The sequence below is a fragment of the Plasmodium malariae genome, assembly GCF_900090045.1.
Source record: "Plasmodium malariae genome assembly, chromosome: 14".
In the NCBI taxonomy this organism is placed as follows: Eukaryota; Apicomplexa; class Aconoidasida; order Haemosporida; family Plasmodiidae; genus Plasmodium; species Plasmodium malariae.
Window position 1 is genome coordinate 2,269,317 of NC_041788.1, and position 20,467 is coordinate 2,289,783.

At 28.0% G+C, this 20,467-nt stretch overlaps 5 protein-coding genes across 5 annotated transcripts; 2 read left to right on the top strand and 3 right to left on the bottom strand.

Moving 5' to 3' along the window:
* Positions 1–75: 75 nt before the first annotated feature.
* Positions 76–4,083, bottom strand: PmUG01_14059500 (conserved Plasmodium protein, unknown function; the record flags this gene model as incomplete). The annotated part of the gene is made up of 1 exon (XM_029008172.1): positions 76–4,083. One exon carries the CDS (start codon positions 4,081–4,083, stop codon positions 76–78), a length of 4,008 nt encoding a protein of 1,335 aa, XP_028864488.1.
* A 3,720-nt stretch (positions 4,084–7,803) lies between these two features.
* Positions 7,804–9,169, top strand: PmUG01_14059600 (conserved Plasmodium protein, unknown function; the record flags this gene model as incomplete). The annotated part of the gene is made up of 2 exons (XM_029008173.1): positions 7,804–8,546; positions 8,953–9,169. 2 exons carry the CDS (start codon positions 7,804–7,806, stop codon positions 9,167–9,169), a joined length of 960 nt encoding a protein of 319 aa, XP_028864489.1.
* Positions 9,170–10,154: 985 nt separating this feature from the next.
* PmUG01_14059700 (conserved Plasmodium protein, unknown function) lies at positions 10,155–10,772 on the bottom strand (the record flags this gene model as incomplete). Its single annotated transcript, XM_029008174.1, has 1 exon — positions 10,155–10,772. The coding sequence occupies one exon, from the start codon at positions 10,770–10,772 to the stop codon at positions 10,155–10,157; it is 618 nt and encodes a 205-aa protein (XP_028864490.1).
* A 1,121-nt stretch (positions 10,773–11,893) lies between these two features.
* On the top strand, positions 11,894–14,001 carry PmUG01_14059800 (small subunit rRNA processing factor, putative; the record flags this gene model as incomplete). The annotated part of the gene is made up of 2 exons (XM_029008175.1): positions 11,894–13,146; positions 13,755–14,001. The coding sequence occupies 2 exons, from the start codon at positions 11,894–11,896 to the stop codon at positions 13,999–14,001; spliced, it is 1,500 nt and encodes a 499-aa protein (XP_028864491.1).
* Positions 14,002–14,755: 754 nt separating this feature from the next.
* PmUG01_14059900 (conserved Plasmodium protein, unknown function) lies at positions 14,756–18,620 on the bottom strand (the record flags this gene model as incomplete). The annotated part of the gene is made up of 5 exons (XM_029008176.1): positions 14,756–14,811; positions 14,929–14,989; positions 15,304–15,461; positions 15,815–15,955; positions 16,292–18,620. 5 exons carry the CDS (start codon positions 18,618–18,620, stop codon positions 14,756–14,758), a joined length of 2,745 nt encoding a protein of 914 aa, XP_028864492.1.
* Between the last annotated feature and the right edge of the window lie 1,847 nt (positions 18,621–20,467).

A 20,467-nucleotide genomic window follows, 5' to 3' on the forward strand; every position in this document is an offset into this window, starting at 1 on the left:
AAAGTAAAATATTATATATAAAACAAAATGACAAAATTAGTAAGAACGACTTTGTAATATGCAAGAGTACGCAGGTTATGGTGTTGGCGTTTCTTTATTCACATTGAGCCGCGCTCTTTTTCTTTCCATTAACTGGTTTTGAATTTCAAAATAATTCTGAAGATACTGATATTGTTTTAATTTTAACTTAACTTTTCTCGTTTTTAATAGTACGAGTTCTCTTAATAATTTTTTTATATTATGTTTTTCTAGCTCAGCTAATTCCTTAGCTCTTTTTTTCGATGCATCGATAACTGTATTATGAATTTCTTGCATGTCCGCTTCTTTTAAAATGTACGTGGAAGGAGGGTTATCATTTAGGACACTTTCAAAATTAAGTGGTACAAAATCAGGATCATTATTTACGTTTTCATCTTCTTTTTTATCCCAGCTATTACTGCTCTCTTTATTGTTGTCATTACCATCATTGTTGTTGTTATTACCATCATTGTTGTTGTTATTACCATCATTATTATTGCCATTATTATCGCTGCTATTCCCTATATGATCATTATTTGCGCTATCTTCTTCTTCATATTTATTATTACCACCACTACTACAGCCAAAGGGGGAATACATACGTATTTCGTTTTCTGCATCTATATTATCACCATTATGACCAACCTCTCCATCACTTCCATCACTTCCATCACTACCATCATTGCCCTCATTGCCCTCATTGCCCTCATTGCACTTGTAATCCTCTGTGTCATTCCCTGAGCTTATGGGGGCATTACTGCCCTTCATCTGTTCATGCCCGCCAATATCCTTATGTTCATGTAAAGGTAAAATTTCGTTTTTACTGTATTGCCGTGAGTTGGCAATGATATTATATAAGGCTTTATCTTCACCATTTTGTGTACGTGTATCATTTTGTTTTTTCCCACGTTCACCACTAGTGTTATTCGGTTCATTACTCTCCTTGTCTCCTATCCTGTTCGATTGTTCATCTAGGGACGTTTCAACTTCTTCCTTACTTTTTAATTTGACATCGTCTTCTTTTTCTTGCTTAAGTTGATCATCTTGTTCCTTAATGTAACCCTCTTGTTCCTTAATGTAACCCTCTTGTTCCTTAATGTAACCCTCTTGTTCCTTAATGTAACCCTCCCGTTCCTTAATGTAACCCTCTTGTTCCTTAAGGTGTTCTTTTGTTTCCTTCTTTTTCCTCCTCTCACTTTCGTTTCGAAGGATTGCGTTTTTCTGTTTTTCCAAAATAAGATCTACTATTTTTTTAGCAGCATATGCTCCTATATAGGGACTAATATGATTGCAAATAAATGAAAGAAGAGATAGGAGTGTATTGTTTTGTTTATATGTGCTAAAAGAAATATCGTTAATGTTTAAAAGGTTATCTAAATCAAAATAAGGGTTTGATAAAGGCATAGAAATGAACTTATAAATACAATCATATGGTGTTTTTGATTGAACATATTCACTAATTTTTTCCCAATCATTTTTATATTTACAGACAGCATCGATTAATTTTTCGGTTTCTGTTATACTCCAATCACTATCTAAAAAATTAAATGGTATATTTACCTTAACAAAATTCGAAGAGTTTAGAATATTTGGATACTTACTCGAGTTGTAGCAATTACTGCACCATATACACTTATCTAAAACTCCATAAGAAATCTTTTTTAAATTATTAGGTTTCAGTATATAGTATACATATGTACATATTTTATCACAGCTAACACATTTATACAGTTTACGCCTATCTTCCTTCTTTGTCAAGTCGTTCCCTTCTTCATTATTACTCCATTGTATCTTCTTATTTCCTTCATTATATACAGCAGTTTGTTTTTCTTTTTGTTCCTCACTTAAATTTTTTTCTAACCATTCGTAGGTGCAATTGTTTATTTCACAGTTTTCACTGTTTCTATTATTTACACAGGTAACCTTACTGTACGAATCCAAGTTATCCTTACTCTCAAAAAGGTTCATCTTATCACCTCCAGCAAATCTGTTTTTATTATCGTCTATGTTGTTAGCCATTCCTTTTAATAATATATTTTCCTCTTCTTGCCTCAACAAATTGTTCTTTACAAGTTCAGACGAATTATCTCTATTGATATATGTGTTATCCATAATGTCTACATTCTTGTTGTCATTGTTGGATGATGACTTACCCTTTAGAGAAACAGTATGCCACTTCTTATCATTTCCATTTTCCTTTTTTCCTATTTTCCTATTTGAATTTGGATATATATTCCTTCCGTTATAGTAAAGTGGCAAGTTGGTGTTACTTAGATGTTTATCATCATTTCGGTTGATATGATCGTATTCGTTACTTAGACTAATGGCATTATCTAACTCTGTCATTTGCTCCTCTTTCAAAATTGATCCCTTATTCGTACCTACATCGACAATATTTTCATTGCATCCCTTCCTCCTACTACTTAACTTAACTGGAGTATCACCTAATAATGCAAAATTTTTTTCACTGGAGCTATCACGATATCTTTTTTTTTTTAAGTCCAAAGAAGTAGTTTGGTAATTATCTCTCCATTTTTTATGAATATTATGAACACGGTCATAACTTAAATAAGTTGGAACCATTTCTATTTCGTTACTTTGTAAATGGCAATTCATATTGATCAATTTATTATTTACTAAAATATAAAACAAAACTTCTATTAACTTCTTATTTGATTTTATTTTTGATAAACAATGTCCTAGAGTTAACAATCGAGTTGGGTCATTGTTATACATACAAATCATCTCGTTCTTTACTCTCTTTATTTCTTTATCATATTTTTCACATTTGGTTAACTCATCACCTATAAGGGAGTAAATGAAATTTAAATCTTCCTCAGCTATGTTATTGTCATTTGTATCATCGTAACTCAAGGGTTCAGCTCTTTTATCCACGTCTGTAATGCAGTTGTTAGTATTCTCATTGATAATACCAACTCTCCCGTAGATGTTTCCACTAAGGTTGGTGAAATCGCTAGTTCTATTATTGTTCATAGTTCCTATAGTATGTGAAGACTCCAGTGTGATTGAGTTTACATTAGTTAGATTCTGATTGTGTATACTATTTTTCATGTTGGCTGATTTTTTGGTAACTACATTTCTTAAGAATGCATTTGACGGAAGCATTAATATGTTTTCTTTTTTCCCTTTTTTATCATTTTTATTCTTTTTTTCGATTTTCTCCTCCTCTTCATTTTTTTCCTCCAAATGATCATTTATCGCAGTTGTATGTTCCTCTGGAATGCTTATTTGATTTTTTATGTTTGTATCAGGATTCACTAAATCTGCCACCATTTCTTGTGCATTTTCTGAATTGTTCATATTTTTATTGCATTTTATTGCATGTTCATTTTTTCCCCCATCATCTGGTAATAACTCTTTTGATTCGTATAAAATGTTTTGTATTATGTTGATGTTTTCGTTAGCCTCAACAGTTTCCATGGCCGTCTTGCCACTTCCACTTCCACTATTGCTAATATTATTATCATTATTATTACCTCCATTCTGTTCAGAAACTAAAGGAGATACCTCTTCCACATGTCCACACTTGCTCATTTTGTCCATACATTCTGCCACTTTTTCATTATTAACGTTATCATTTAAATTGCTTCCACTAATAGATCTATTCATTTGGTTTCTTATATCATTGGAGTAGTTTTCTGTTATGTCGTCTTTGTAAATTTTATTATTAATAATACTTTCATCACAATTAGAACAGTTATTACTTCTTTTATCATTCTCTACATGTACGAAAGTATTTACAGAATCAGAATGATCTCCCATGGTATTAATATTGGTACACGTTTTTAAATGGTTCGTATTTAAATTGCATGTACCGAAGTCTTCCTGAGTAACTACATTTTCATAAATCTTCCTAAACCCCTTTTTATTAACGTCACATTGAAATGAAATGTTCTTGTCTTCGTCTTCTTCGTCCCTTGTATTGTTAATTTGATGATTATCCATTTCTAAGTAGTTAACTACTGTTATGTTGATGTTTAATTTATTTAATAAACTTCTATTCTCTTCGTTATTGTAACTATCAACCACTTTGTAACATTCCATGCAGAAGTTCGCTCCGTGGGAGTTCGGTAATATATACAGCTTTGGCTTGGCTTGCTTTATTTTATTATTGCCGTTTTATTATTGTCGTTTTATTATTGTCGTTTTATTTTTTTTTTTTTTCTAAAGTAAGCTTAATTAATGATTATATATAAAATTCGCTTAATAAGGCGTTCTCCTCGGTATATGTATTCTTCTTAACCCTTCAACCTTTCTTCTTTTTTGTATTAATTTTCTATACTTACATAAATATAATGGACTTTTCTGTACTTTATCTTATGTAGTACTCTGTTACCGTTACTCCTCTAAAGTGTTTCAGCATTAAACAATTGCACCAGTAAACTTATATTAAATATTTTAGGCCCTGGATTTTCTTACTTGAGTTGAAAAACGCACTTAGGTCCTTGGACAGTTTTGATTTCTCTTTTCTTCGACCGTATAAATGTATTAAGTTACCAGGTTAGTTTGGTGCTTGATCGGTTTGGTTCTTGGTTTGCTTGATACTTCGTCCGTTTGATTTTCCAATAGTTTTTCCTAGTGTTACTTTGGATGTTCCTCCGCTTATATTCCTTAAAATTTGTGAGATGCGTCAATAGAGCTTATCTTTTAATAAGCTTGACTTTAACCAGCTTTTTAAAACTCAGTGAGTTTGATAAAATGGAATATCTTCAGTAACAAGTTCTACCAGACTTGCAAGCTTACCAAGCTTGGATAGCATAATTTTCTTAGTTTGATGAACTTTCTCAATTTAATGTTTAAAATTCGTTCAATTCGTTCAGTTTGCTCGATTTGCTTAATTTGTTTAGTTCGCTCGATTTGCTTAATTTGGTTAGTTCGCTCGATTTGATTAATTTGTTTAGTTCGCTCGATTTGATTAATAAGCTTTATTTTTTTAATATTTTCAATTATTTCAATTTATTGTGTTAAAAATTCAAAAAAATTTTAAAATGTACAATTACAAAAAAAAAAAAATTAAAAAAAAAGTATATTAAAAATAATCATTTTACCAAAAAAAAATAAAAAAGAAAAAGAAAAAAAAAAAAGTACAAACTGATAAAGAAGTACACATTTAATTTACAAAAATTATATACTAATAATGCATTTTTTCAAATGATTAAAAAAATAGGAAAAAAAAAAAAATTTGCTATCAGGTTGTACTTATTTTTTCAAATATACTATGTGTTCTCTGCAAAAAAAAAAAAAATTTAGTATCCTCCTTTGCTTACTGAGTTGAGAATAAATTGCTACGGGGTCCTACTTAATTGTTTATATAAGACGACCGTACAACATTTATACATATATAAGTATGCATGTATGTACGCAAATAAGTACATATTACATGCATGTAAGCGTCAAATGATTTATTTTGCAAAAAGAGAAAGTAATAAGTGCGCAGTCGAGAATAACAGCACCACATAAAAATAATGTATGTGTGCTATTTGTTTGGCTAAATCATGGTTTCTTATATATACATACATATACATATATACGTGCATATCTTTTTTATATATATGTATATTTTTTTTTTTCTTTTAAAAAAAAAAAAAGGCGAGTATTTTCTGAGCATAAAAATGAAAAATATACAACGTGAGTGTACTTTTTTTTGAAGACCTAAAATCATTGCTTGCACTTTTTTAAGCAAAGCTAGTCTTCTCATATATAAACCGGGAAAAAAAAAAAAAAGATTAAAATAAAATAAATATTTATGATATGATACATATACAATAAAAACATAATAAAAAAAAGACAAAAAAAAAGATCAAAATTTGCTATTATTGGTAATGGATTTTCTGATGTGATACAGGATTTCATAAAAAAAAGGAAAAGGAAACATGCGCGTTTTATGTACATACGACAAATTATTACATCATATAAATATAAACAAATAAATAAATAAATATATATATATATATATATATATATATATATAATATATGCATATTTATGTATGCATATTTATATGGGCATACACGTATAATAACTACGTGTGTTTTTCGGTTTTCCCATTTTTTAAAAGGCGCTTGAATATTTTTTCCGCCCCTTCTTCAGTTTTACAGAAAAATGGAGAGCGGGTTTGCTATTTAAATACATGTTCATAAAACCTTGCGTGAACTGTGTACACAAATGTATATACATGTGTATATGTATACATGTCCGCGAATATATATATACATATATATAACGAAATACCAATTTTTTTTTTTTTCAAACTTCTCGGGATGTTGCAATTTTAAACAAGGAAAAGATGTCCCTCACAAAAGGAAATAAAAAAAGTATAATAAAAGAAATGAAAAAATAAAAGGAAAAAAAAAAAAGAGAAATGAAAAAATAAAAGGAAAAAAAAAAAAAGAGAAATGAAAAAATAAAAAGCTAAATAAAAAATGATGATATACGAAGTGACGTAATATATATAACAAAAAATAAGTCAACCCAGCAGAACATAAAATGTATAGCTATAAAATGTAAAATAGTATATAAAGTAGCAAAAAAGGAAAAAAAAAAAAAAAAAAAAAAAAAAAAAAAAATATTTTTCTTATTTAATCAGTATCTTACAAATTATCATCACCACATACTTTTATTATTATCCTTTTATTTGTCGTTCAGATTGAAAATTAATATTCTGTGTTATTTCTTCAAACTTGGAGAGAATTCTTTTTTTTTTTTTTTTTCTCCTTTTTTCAGTTATATGTCATACATAAATATATACAAGTATATATTAATATACATACTTATGCATATATATATTATACATACTTGCATATACTTTCATATGCAAACGTGTACTCGTATATACATGCATATAATGTATAAGTGATGAATATATTTAACACGTATAAATAAAAAAAAAAGCGTAAAAAATTTTTTATTCGTTCTATGCATTTTTATAGGAATTTTAAACGGTAAGCAGTATATATATAAATATAAGTAATATAAATAAGTATGTATGTATGTATATAATACGCACGTATGTATATATATATATATATATATAACGGTTTGTCAGCTTACAAAATAACTGCGTCAAATGCGAGTGAACATTTAATTCCATTCTTTTAAGGACAATTTTATCTGTTCATATTTAACAAAAAGAAGGTTGCAAAAATAAATTTTTCGAACGCTTCAAAAAAAAAAAAAAAAAAGAAAAAAGAGCAATTAAAAATTTTTTATTTTTATAATTATATGTATAGGTTAAACCACATAATAATAAACAGTAGCATTATATCATATATATTGTTTTATTGTTCCTTTATTAAATAGAACTTTTCCCCTTTGCTTAAATTAAGTTCAAATAAGGTCAAAAAAAAAAAAAAAAAAAATTTCTATAAATCCAAACTCGTTTCTTCATATGAGCAAGTAATTATTTTAATTTTTTGCGAAAATTTTTTTATTATTGAAAGGAAGTGAAATTAAGGCATTTCCTTGGAAATTCTGAATTGTACATGTGTTAAGAAATTTTTTTTTAATTCTGAGAAGTGTTCAGAAAAAATAGCTAAAATGCAGAAAATTGTGCACTTGTATGTGCACGTATGTATGTGTATATAAAGGTATAACATTCGGAATATATTACATATGTGTGTATTTTTGTCTACGACTGAAATTCCCCAAGAGTGAGTAAGCGCCAAATAAGGGGTTATATCGCATAAACAAGATACATACACATACACGTATGCCCTCACGCGCAAACGTATCCGTACGAATATATGAGAATACTCCTAGGTCAACATGAAAATTGACAAGAAGAAGGAGTTTAAAAAAAAGCTAACCATGTGCATTTCCCTGCTGCAAGTGTCAGATCCCCTAAAAATAATTATCGACGAAACTTTCATTAAATTATGCATTGTTCATAAAATTTGCATAAAAGATGAATTAAGTAAATTATTAAATAGGCAGTTACTTCTTATGACTACTAAGTGTATATCCCAGTATGCAAAAAAAAGTCTACAAGAAGAAACTGCATATGGATTAAGGAAATTAACACATTATAAATGTAATCACAATGAAGAGAATATAAAAGACTCTGTTAATAATTTTTTAAAAAAAAAAAAAAATGAAAGCAGTAATATTTTTTCTGTAAATTATTTTGAAAATCAAGTAAATGTTACGCATAACTTTGACAGTTTGTATAATGTCAAGAGTCAAATTTGCAAGAAGGAGAATAAATCAAATCAGGAAAATAATAATGAAAAGAATGAACAACTTCAGGAAAAAACCAGTGAGAAAAGAATAGAAAACGGTCAAGTATATAAGGTGAAAAATAATATAGAGAATGTGGACAATACAAAAGGAGGTGGACATAACCAACCAAATGACTCTAACATATGCGAAGACCATGGGGAGGATAACAAAAGGGGAGAGAGTAATGAACTTTCAGATTCCATGAAATGTATAATCGACCTTGTAAAAAACAATAATGAAAAGAAATTTTTCCTGGCGACCAACAACTTAGAGCTACGATCCTTTTTGAGGTTAACAAAAAATAAGAAGCAAATGAGATACAGTGAAGCAAAAGAGAAAAAAAAAAAAAAAAAAAAAAAAAAAGAAATGAAATGAAATGAAATATAATTAGGCAAAAATTAACAAAATAAAACAAAAAAACTATATATGGAAATGTAAGCTTAAATGACATTTCAAAGTTACATGTGTAACTGAGTACGTGCAGGAGAGCTCTTGAGTCTGCTGCTTAACCGCAAGCAGCATTTATGTAATGATTAGAAATAATTATGTTTATGTTTAAAAAATTATTATTATTATTATTATTTTTTTTTTTTTTTTTTTTTTTTTTTTTTTGTTTCTCCTATCGTTTTTCCATTATTTTGCTTTTCCTTTTTTTCATTTATGGATATGTATTTTTATTACCTCTCTTTTTTTCAGGAAGGTTTTCATAGTACCCATCATATATATAAGCGAGGGGGGAGTAATAAAAATGGAAAGCTTATCTACAAAAAATTTAAATAAAAAAGAAAATGTGGAGTTAAAGAAAATGAAGATGCTTAAGTGGGAACGCGAGTTAAAAAAGTCTGAACAGAGGAAGAATGGGACGAACATCAGAAAAAGTGTTAAAAAAAAAAAAAAAAAAAAAAAAAAATAAAGGGGTAAAGAAGGGGGAGGAATAAAGCGCGAAATAAATGTGCAAGACTTGAAGCGAAAACGGTATGATGGAAGAGTCTAGATAAGGAGGAATTATATATCGAGAATTACGTGCATTTATATGTAAATATATACGTGCGTATGAATAGATATGTATACATGTATATTTAAATGTTTGTATGTTTGTGCTTGTTGCTAATAAAATGGACCTGAAAAACACTGAACGCGTGTATTTTATTTTATTTATTATTTTTTTTTTTTTTTTTACTTTTCTTCTTTCCTTTGGTAGTTTATAAAAATTTGCAATTTCAATCCATCGTACGATTTAATGAATAGCTAATTTGTGTGTAATATTTATTTGCACAGAATACTTTTTATTTTTATTTTAATTAAAAATAATTTATGTTTGTATATTGTCATAATGTTTTTTTTTTTTTTTTTTTTTTAAAATAAAAAATTGAAATAAACAAAAAAAAGTGTAAATTACAGTTCAACTAGTCGTACGATAACAACTTTTGGACGTCCGTCAAATAAGTACCACAAAATTCATACGTATATATGTAAACATGCATGAGTATAAACATGCATATATATGTATATACATTTGCTTATATCACACTCAAGTTTTAAAAGTTCTTGCCATCTCAGTCACCACTACAGCTGTTCAGCACGCAGAGTAGGAGAGTGAAGATACAGCAGATGTCAATACGTAGAATCGAAATGGATAACTAAAACAAAACTTTAAAAAATAAGCAAACACGAATAAGATGGACACAAAAAAGAGGGGAAGAGGAAAGTAACTAAAAAGGTTTGTCCCTCTAGTCATTTTGTTTGTCAATCTGTCTTTTTTTTTTTTTATCGTTATTCTTCCTCTTCCTCTTCTTCTACTTCTTCTTCCTCTTCTTCTACTTCTACTTCTTCCTCCTCTTCCTCCTCATCCGTCTGTTCCTATTTTCCCGCTTTCACGGAGAACTTATTTACAAAATTTAAATTTTTTTCAGCAAGTGGCTGATAATATTTTTCATTACCGGTTGACCCCTGCTTGTTTTTTGGTTCAGTTTTATAAACTTTTGAAATCTCATTAATTTTTTTTGTGTTCGTTCTTTTTCACTTTTCAAAATAGCAGCTTCTTTCTCTTTTACAGATAATTCTTTTTCTTTCTTTTTCATTTCAGTAATGTTAAGTTCCTTAATATATGCAGATTTTTTCTTTGTTTTTTGTTTCATGTTATGTTTCTGTTGTCCAAGTAGGATAATTTCCTTATTGTTATATGCCCATTCTGTTTTTTTGTTACCACTGCCATATGATCTTGTTTTATTTTGGCTCTCTGCTATTTGTTCCTCCAGCAACTCATGAGGTTCTTCCATTTCCTTTTCCTTTTGTTCCTCTTTTACCTTTTCCTGTTTGTGTTCTACCGCACTAGGTGTAAAGAAAAAGTTTTTAATCGGGTCGCTATTAACCAATTCCGTTTTAGTCTCATTTGGTTGTATCTTCTTTTTATATTTACGCAGAAACTTCTGGTCATTGTAATATTTTCTTTTTTTCCTTAGGTAGTTTTTGTTCTTCGTGTACCTTTTACTTTGGAATAAAATTTTCTTCTTCATATTGATGGGAGAATTATATGTGCAATAATATGTGCAATAGTAAGTGCAATAGTAAGTGCAATAGTTAGTGCTATATTGGGGTCAAACACGAGAATAAAAAAAAAAAAAAAAAAAAAAAAAGCAGAAACGGGAAGAAAAAGAAGAAAAAACTGTTTTACACGTGAAGTCACAATATATCATATTTTGTTAGTAGATATTAGATTGTTGCTTCCGAAATTGTGTTTCATCCATCATTTGTTGGTAAAAAATTCTTCATTATTCCTTTCACATTTGTAGAGTAAAATTATCTTCATTGTCCTTTTCCCAAGCTTACATTGTAAAGAATATATAAATACATATATATATATACATATATATATATATACATATATTTCAGGAGCAAAAATTCATGTATTATACATGTACGTATGTTTATATGAATGAATAATGTGCGCGCGTTGTTATATATTACATTGAATATGTGATATACGATGCCGAAAAAAGGTTTTTCCCATTTTTGAATTATTTTCGCAAAGTTACAAAACGAGTAGGGATAAATATGCAACGCTTGAATATAATGCCTGGTATACTTCCAAGTAGTAGGAACAAGCATTAAAGCGAATACTTATGAATATTCCTACATTTATTACGTAAACAGGTATGTTTTATAAACATTTTTTTATTTTTTTATTTTTCACATGATAAAAGTACTTTTATTTTTTACTACATGTTCGGAAAAGATTTTCAGTAACTAGTTGTGTCGGGCTTACATTTTTTTTAAACGAAATAATTGCGCAACGCAGAATTCTTTTTTGCTTTTTCGGATTTTTCTGATTTTTCTTATTTTATTTTTCTGCTTTTTTTTTTTTTTTTTATATTTTATATGTTTTATTTTCTCAATTTTTTCCGTTTTTTTTTTTTTTTTTCCTTTTTTTTTTTTTTTTTTTTTTTTTCTTTTCTTATACATATGATGAAATATAGCGCAGCAAATATGCCTTAAACATTATTGCATTATTACTGCTTGTATCATCATTTTTGATGAGTAGGAAAAAAAGAAAAAAAAAAAAGATATACATATATATTTATGTACACATAGAATAAAATATATACAAAAAATTTATGCAAAAAAATCTCTCTATAGAATGGTAGAGAGGAAAAAGGAGCAGTGTTTAAAAAAGGGGAAATGCGTTAAAGTGAAAACGAAGGGGGCTAAAAATGACGAGGTAAAAAGGATTCGGAAGAATACTAATAATTTAAATGAACAGAAAGGGAACGAAGGGAAAGAGCATACAACAGTAGCGACTTATGGCACGGATATATCTCTGAAGCGGAAGAGGAACACGCGCACGTTTGATACAAATTGCAGCCGAAATAGGAACAAAAACTGCAGTCGTTATAACAGCAGTTATAGCAATCGCTCTACGATCTTTAAAGGAAGGGATGCAAAAATACATTTTACAAAAAATAGCAGCGAAAAAATAGGAGTACCTTGCAGAGTAGATAACAATAACAACTATGTTCAACTGGCAGATAGAGGTTATACAGCGAACGGCTGCACTAGGTACAGTGGTGATTTAAATGATGATGTTGATATTTACTCAGACTACGATGCTGTTGACCGTGGGAACGATTTTTATATCTACAACAATAACAGTTCCGCGTCGAGCGAAAACGAAAATTTAGGTACTCCTGATGATGCCCTTCTTGATACCCTAGATGATACCCTTGTTGACGACCCAGATGATACCCCTGTTGACGACCCAGATGAAAATTTGAAGGGGAAAGAAAATAATAATGTCAAGTATGGCGGAGAGTACATAAGTTATGATGAGTACATAAATGTAATGAAAAATTGTAAACAGGATAATGATGTTAACATAAAAAGAGAAGATGTGAAGGAGGATTTAAATAATGATGAAGGAAAAAAGATGTATAAAATTTTTTTATTATTTTCCCCCTTAGGTGTAACAAGCATAAATAACAAAAGTTATATAATCAACGCAGATGATCATATGTCTTTGTTTGAAAAAAAATTAAAGAGTGTGGAAAGGTTAATAGAAATTACAAAAAATAATAAAGAAAAGAAAAATTTAGAAAAAAAAATGGAAATGATAAAAAATAAACAAGATAATTTAAGACTTGATATTTTATTCTTTACACTTTTAAGCTTAAGAGATAGTGTTATAAATAAAAAAAAAAAATTACAAATTTATATTCATACAATTAGGGGATTATTAATTTATGTATCTCCTTCATTTCGTGTGCCAAGAAATTTCATGGTCTTTAAAAAAATTATGTTACAGCTTTTGAAAAATAGAGTAGTAACAGATAATGATAAGAAGCCCTTAATGAGTATTACCCACCGCCCGATCAACTACTATGTGGGGTCTTCAGTGTAAAAAAAAAAAATAATAAAATAAAAAAAAAATAAAAACAAATATAAATATACACCATGGACGACAGTGTGGACGTTTTATGTTGTAGTGACCTTGAATATGAGTTAACTCGCGCGTTTGTACAAGCGTGCGCATGTATCTGTACCCATATATACGTCTATTAAAGTATCTATTTGTCTATGTGTGTGTGTCTGTGTAGTCTCTTTGCGGATGTGAATGGAGTTACTGCTTAGTACAGCGGTCGTTTAAGTCTTTTGAACGAAAAAATTGAGAAAATTACTTTGATAATTTTTTGTCAATTTTTTGACGTTTTTTTTGCCTTATTCATTTGTGTTACCCTTCTCAATGTATATCCGTTTCGGTTTCCCTTCCCCTTAAACTTATATTTATTTTACTATTATTTTATTTTATTATTTTATTATTTTATTATATTATTTTATTATTTTATTATTTTATTATATTATTTTATTATTTTATTATTTTATTATTATATTATTATATTATTATATTATTTTATTATTTTATTATATTATTATATTATTATATTATTTTATTTTTTTATTTTATTATTTTATTATTTTATTATTTTATTTTATTACTTTTTTAGCTGTGTGGGGATATCAAATAAGGGCTTTCCAACAGATATTAAAAAGTTTTCAGAGAAGATCATAGAAACAAATAATGATTATTCCTTTTTTTTGTCCTTATCGAACATGCATGACTTAAGTTATTTCATTGAAATGATGAAGAAAAAAGAGAGTGAGAATTTTTCTTTAGACTATTTTGTTCGATTGTCTGATTTGAAATTGTCAGCTATTACGATTTGCTCAAAATTAACTCACTTTTTAAATTAACAATTAAAAAGGATTTCAAAAAGATTGATTTTCACACTGAGTTCTAGTAATACACGAGATGTAATTGACAATGGAGGGAGTACACTGCCCTAGTAACATTAACAAAAAGACGTGAAACGACGAAAAATTACAAAACGGAAAAAGGTGGACTAAAGTTTGGGAAAATGACAAAATGTACAAAGGTAGAGCTCCAAAGATGGTCTTTTATATAAATGAGATACGGAAAAAACGAAAGACAAAAAAATTAAAAAAATAAAATCAAATCAGGAGATGAACAGATGAACAGATGAACAGATGAGCAGATGAACAGATGAACAGATGAGCAGATGAGCAGATGAGCAGATGAGCAGATGAGCAGATGAATAAATGAACAGATAAGCAGATGAACGGATAAGCAGATGAACAGATGAACAGATGAGCAGATGAATAAATGAACAGATAAGCAGATGAACGGATAAGCAGATGAACGGATAAACAGATAATCAGATACTGCGATAAAAATATCTAATTAACAAACGAACAACAAATAAAACGGAAAAAAAAAAAAAAAAAAAACATAGTCTCTTAAGCTGTGACGATTAACAGTTTTCATAAAATACTTTTTTTTTTGTTTATGTTTTTTTTATGTACTTTTATGTATTTTTTTTTGCTTTTTTATGCCCTTACACGTATATATTAATGGTAAACACTGCCTATCAATTTTTTTTTCTTTTTTTCATAATTACACATTGTTTTACTTGTCTACTCCTGTTCATTATTTATAATTTTTTTTTACTTCATCAAATGTGGTTACGTGTTTGGTAATATTAACTAAAGCAAAATAAAAACAAAAAAAAAAAAGGAAAAGATAAAATAAAATATGTGTTCAAAATTTGACTAGAAATATAAAATATATATAAAATGATACAAATGTTCCTTTTCAATTACCTCCGAAAAGGTCATGTTCATCCTCTCTCTTATTTATATTTATATTTTCATCAAAATAAACCTAAAAAAAAAAAAAAAAATTAATACACTTTAAATTGGAAGGAATAATCAGGAAACATGTACGTTCATACAAAGCTAATTTTAAAAATGATGTTCAGAATTTTCTGAACATTCATAAAAATTCGGGGAAGGGAACATATGTTCAGGTCATTATTATATGTACATATATATACGGCACTTATATGCGTGTGCCCGTACATATACATATTCACGTAAATGTATATGGATGCAAATGTATCTGCATGTATAAATATAGTTGGGCGAATACGATTGCAGAAGAACTATCTCGCTTTTTGCTCCTTCTGAATTTCTCACCTGACTACTTTGAATTCCTCCAAGAAGAAAATGATGCACAATTTTGTTGTGAACGTCAATAGGTAATTCAACAAACTTACTAGTTATAAAATTGTTAAAATTCCTTTTCTCTTCACTTATGTAATTTATCAAATTTGCTACGCTCTTTTCTTCTATTCCTGTATGTTCGCAGTTCAAAAAAAAAAAAAAAAAAAAAAAAACATGAACACTATGTATGTTGATGTGTGCATGTATATATATATATATATATATATATATATATTTACATATATGTACATATGCACGAAAACACACATGTAGAGACGAAGATCTTCATTCGTTCACTAGATAAGAGCATCACGTAACTTCATTGCGCTTATGTGTTATGCACTTGTCAGCTACTTCTTATTCCGATCTCTGTTTTTATTTCGCGTATGTATGCACACATATAAATATATACAAATGTATGCACTCACATGTACACACATAAAAATATACAACCATAAACGCCCATGTGTGAGCATATGCGTACCCAGAAATTTGTTCACAAATTTGTCAGGAAATTCGTCCGTTAGTGATGAGTTCACATAAGCCTTTATCGATTTTTCCTTCAATACATTTTTTTCTTTTTCTTGTGCAAAATATTCCCGACTTTTTGCTGATAAGATATTAGCTAGCCAAAGAAAAAAAAAAAAAGAAATTCACACACGTATATTTATAATTACGTATAAATATGTTTAAAAATACATACATACATGCATACGTAAATATTTATAAATACATACATATATACATATTTATAAATACATACATATATACATATTTATAAATACATACATATATACATATTTATAAATACATACATATATACATATTTATAAATACATATATTTACATTTTCAAATACGCATATATATACATATAAGAATTGCTCATAAGTAGGAACGAATAACAAAATGTGTTCGCGCACAACATATAAGTGAAAGCACGCGATGGCAAAAAAAAATACTTCTCGCTTTTTCCAGTTGCTCCCGCAGGATGTCCTTCTTCTTCGTTAATAACTCAATTTGATGATTCAATTTGGACAAATTTCCGGTATTATCATGGGGATGTATTCTTTTTTTTGCATAAGTTAATGTGTCTATTTCGTGTAAAATAGAACAGATTTCTCTCTGCACAGTTATACGAGATATGGGTAAGGTATCAATATTTTTATTATTTGTGAAAATTTCATGAAAGCTTTTTTTTTTTTTCATTTCTACTAAGTCTTGTATTTGTTTCTCTGTATAATGAAAATTTTTCAAATCTTCAATTTTTTCTTTCAAAAAAAGATGGAAATTTTTTAAAATTTCCAAATCTATGGAAAATAATTTTATAAAATTATATTCATCAACTGTAAATTTCTGATCAGATATGTTGTTAAGGTCACATATGTATGTTGTATAACTTTTTTCTGTACTTAACTCATTGATAGACACCTTTTTATTTTGATTCATTAATTTTTTCATTTTCTTAAAAAAATGGAAATCTGCCAAATTTTCTAAATGCGCTATTTCAAATTTTATATTCGTATATCTATCAACGCAAAAATAATTTTTTTCACTTTTAATAACATTTGTTATAAAGAAAAAATTTTTTTTTTTATTCAATGAATTGTCTTTACTCATTTCTTGATGATTTGTATTATTTTTATAATTATGATAATTTTTTAAAACGTGTGTAACTTCTGTCAGTGCAAACATATCAACTATTTTTATCATATGCCCTATTACATAATAAGCAAAATTAATATGTTCACTCATATCAAGTAGAAAGGTTTTTTTTAATTGAAAATACGTTATAATTTCATAACTCATATATTTATAAATATCTAATTTAATTTTTTTTTCTTCTTTGTATATATGTATTAATCGTTCAGGTGTTTCTAGTTCTTTTGAAAATATATCACTCTTTCCTATATTGTTTATAATATCATTTGAATTCTCATATACTTTTTTGTTCTGATCATTTGAAACTATGCGATGAACACTTCTTTCACGATTTTTTATTATTTCATCATCCTTATGAACACCATGGCCATCGTCATCTTTGCCATAGTCGACCGTCTTAACAATACCTGAACTTTTTCTGTTCTCAACTGATTCTCTTCTTTGTACATGTTTCTTCCTTTTAGTTAAATCTTCTCCATTGTCACTGAAAAGAAACTTAGTGCGTTTTTTGTCATTTTTTACACTCTTTTCATTTTTATCATATTTTTCATCTTTCCATTTATTCTTGCTTTTACTCTCCTCTAACATATGGTCATTTCTGCTTGTTTCTAAAGAATATTTTTTTTTATCATAAGAAGATATTGTATTATCTACATAATAATTATTATTAATTTTCGTACTTTTATTTTCATCTATAACTGAATCTTTTGTCATTTTTTTCTTTTTTTTATTTTTCTCTTGGTGATAAGAAATGTCTGAACGCGATTCAGACGAATATTCATATGTGTAATTACTGTCGGCTTTGTTTCCCTCCTCTGTATGTATATCTTTTTTATTAGTTATATATTCATGCATATTTTTATCATATTTTTCACCATCCTTTACTAGCTTTACTATTTTTTTCCCCTCTTCATCTTGAGGAAATAAGGGAGGGACCATACTTTTTCTTAAGTTGCTTCCCCCAATATTGTTCTCGTCCTCTTCCTCGTCATTCTTACTGCCCTTACTAGCCCTACTGCTCTTAGTTGCTTTCGTTACTGCTGTAGTTGCAGTTGTACCTGCAGCTGTATCTGTAATTGTTCTGTTTTGTTTTTTACTAGCATCTACCGCTTTTATATTTGCTGCGTCTGCTTCCTCCGCTTTGTCTATGGCTGCAGTAATTTTTTTTTTATTTTTCAAATGTAATGCTTTGTTATTTGCAGTCCCCTTTCTATTTAAGGCAGTACCATTGTTATTATTGGTACTATTGTTATTATTGGTACTATTGTTATTATTGGTACTATTGTTATTATTGGTACTATTGTTATTATTGGTACTATTGTTATTATTGTTATCATTGTTATTGTTGTCATTATGCTCATTATTGTTATTACGGTCATCATTGGCATTACTAAAAGCCTCCTCTGCATTGGCATCAATACTTATATTTTTTAGTAAAATTCGCCTATGTTTTTTTATCATATATTCTTCATGCCTCTTTGCTAATATTAGCTCTCTTTCAAATTCTGGTAAATCTTCAAGATCACTTGTATCATCTTCATTGTTCGATTGGTAATCAGAATTATCTAAATCGTTACTGCTATCATCTTTGCTCATTTTGTTTTTATTCAAATAGTGAGCCTTATCCATTGTTCGTACGTTCTACATGCCCATGTATGCGAGTTTATATGCTCAAACGAGTATGCATATATATATTAACAAAAAAGCTGCTGTACTCAGACTTACATATATATTATGTATCTCGTTAATATTATGTTCAAATAGTGATAAATTGGTATAAAAAAAATAAAATAAAATAAAATAAAACTGCACGAAAAAAGGGATATTTGTATAGGGGTCAGTTATACATATCATATTTCTTATTGTACTTCCCCTGCGAACATTTTCTCTTGCAACTTACAGCTAATTAAATTATTGCAAATTCATATGGAGTGCTACAAGTACATATATATATATATATATATATATATATATTACTTTTTCTCCCCTTGAGCTATATGTCATTATTTAATGCTTTTTTTTTTTTTTTTTTACATTACAATATTTCTTGGAAAATACGTGCAGTGCTTGCTACATATGCATGCACATACATTTATATATATATATATATATATGTATATGTATATATTTATTTATGTATAAGTTTATGTATAAGTTTATGTAAGCATATATTTATGCTTGCATCGTAATGATGTTAGCACTGTAATTACAATTTATTTCAGAGTGAAACAAGCAGTTGATTTTTATTTAAAACGTGTTATCGGAACTGCGCTGTTCTTACGTTACATTTCATCATTAAACAGTAAAAAGAAAAAAAAAAAAAAAAATGAGATAAGAAAAAAAAGAAAAAATTAATACACGAAATGTAACGGTCATTTAGTAACCCAGTCTGCACTAAATTAGTACGTTCACGGATATGCAGTACTGCACAATATAAAATGCGCTTTTCTTTTTTCTTTTTTTTTTTTTTAATATATATATATATATATATATATATATATATATATATATATAAGGCAAAATATTTAATTAATTAATTTTTTTTTTTTTTGATGGATTAAAAAAAAAGAAAGAAATGAGTAAGAAAATATGAGCATGTTCTTTTGGTCTTTTTGTTGTTTATTTTAAAGATCATTCTTTTAAATTTTTTTTTATGCCGGGGTAAACGTCATAATTAATACACAGCATGACAAAAAAAATTTCAAGACAAAACAACGTAAAAAAAATATTGCAATTTTTTTTAAAATGATTATGTACACATTGCTATATTTTTTGTTAACTCCCTCCGTAGGAGTGTAACAAAAGGATGAAGTAAATGTGCTTCTGTTCACTGCGTACGCATTAGTATATATATATATATATACATATATATGTTGACATATACGCATATTTGTTATATTCACAAATGACAATGTACTTTATTTGTTACTTCTGCTGTATATATATATTTATTGCATTTTCCAGTAGACAACATTCCATAGAAGGAAAATAAAATTAATTTCTTCCTTTTTTAAGATGATGAATTTATATAATGAGAAGGATGAAGTGTGCATTTTTATAAAATATCGTTTTACGTGTTTTCATAAGAACATTTATTATTCCTTATTCGTACCGTTGATATCCTTAATTGTTATAGATTATTAATGCGCTGAATTGCCATTTTTATATATGATATATTTATATATCACAGGAAGAACTGAATATGTACATGTACATATATGTAAATATTTATACATTTGTACAGGCTTGCATGTCTTCTCTGTTATTTATTTTTTATTTTTTTATTTTTATAAAAGTAAAACAACCCTACATACAAGCAGTATTACATGAACAGCTACTTAATCGTTGTTTATTGCAGATACGCTGTTTATGTATATCTAACGACATTCGCGATTTAAAAAAGGGTTAATGTGCTTTTGATTAAGCAGAAATTTGCAGCACAGCACAGAGCGGAAAAGAAACGAACAAAGAGGAAA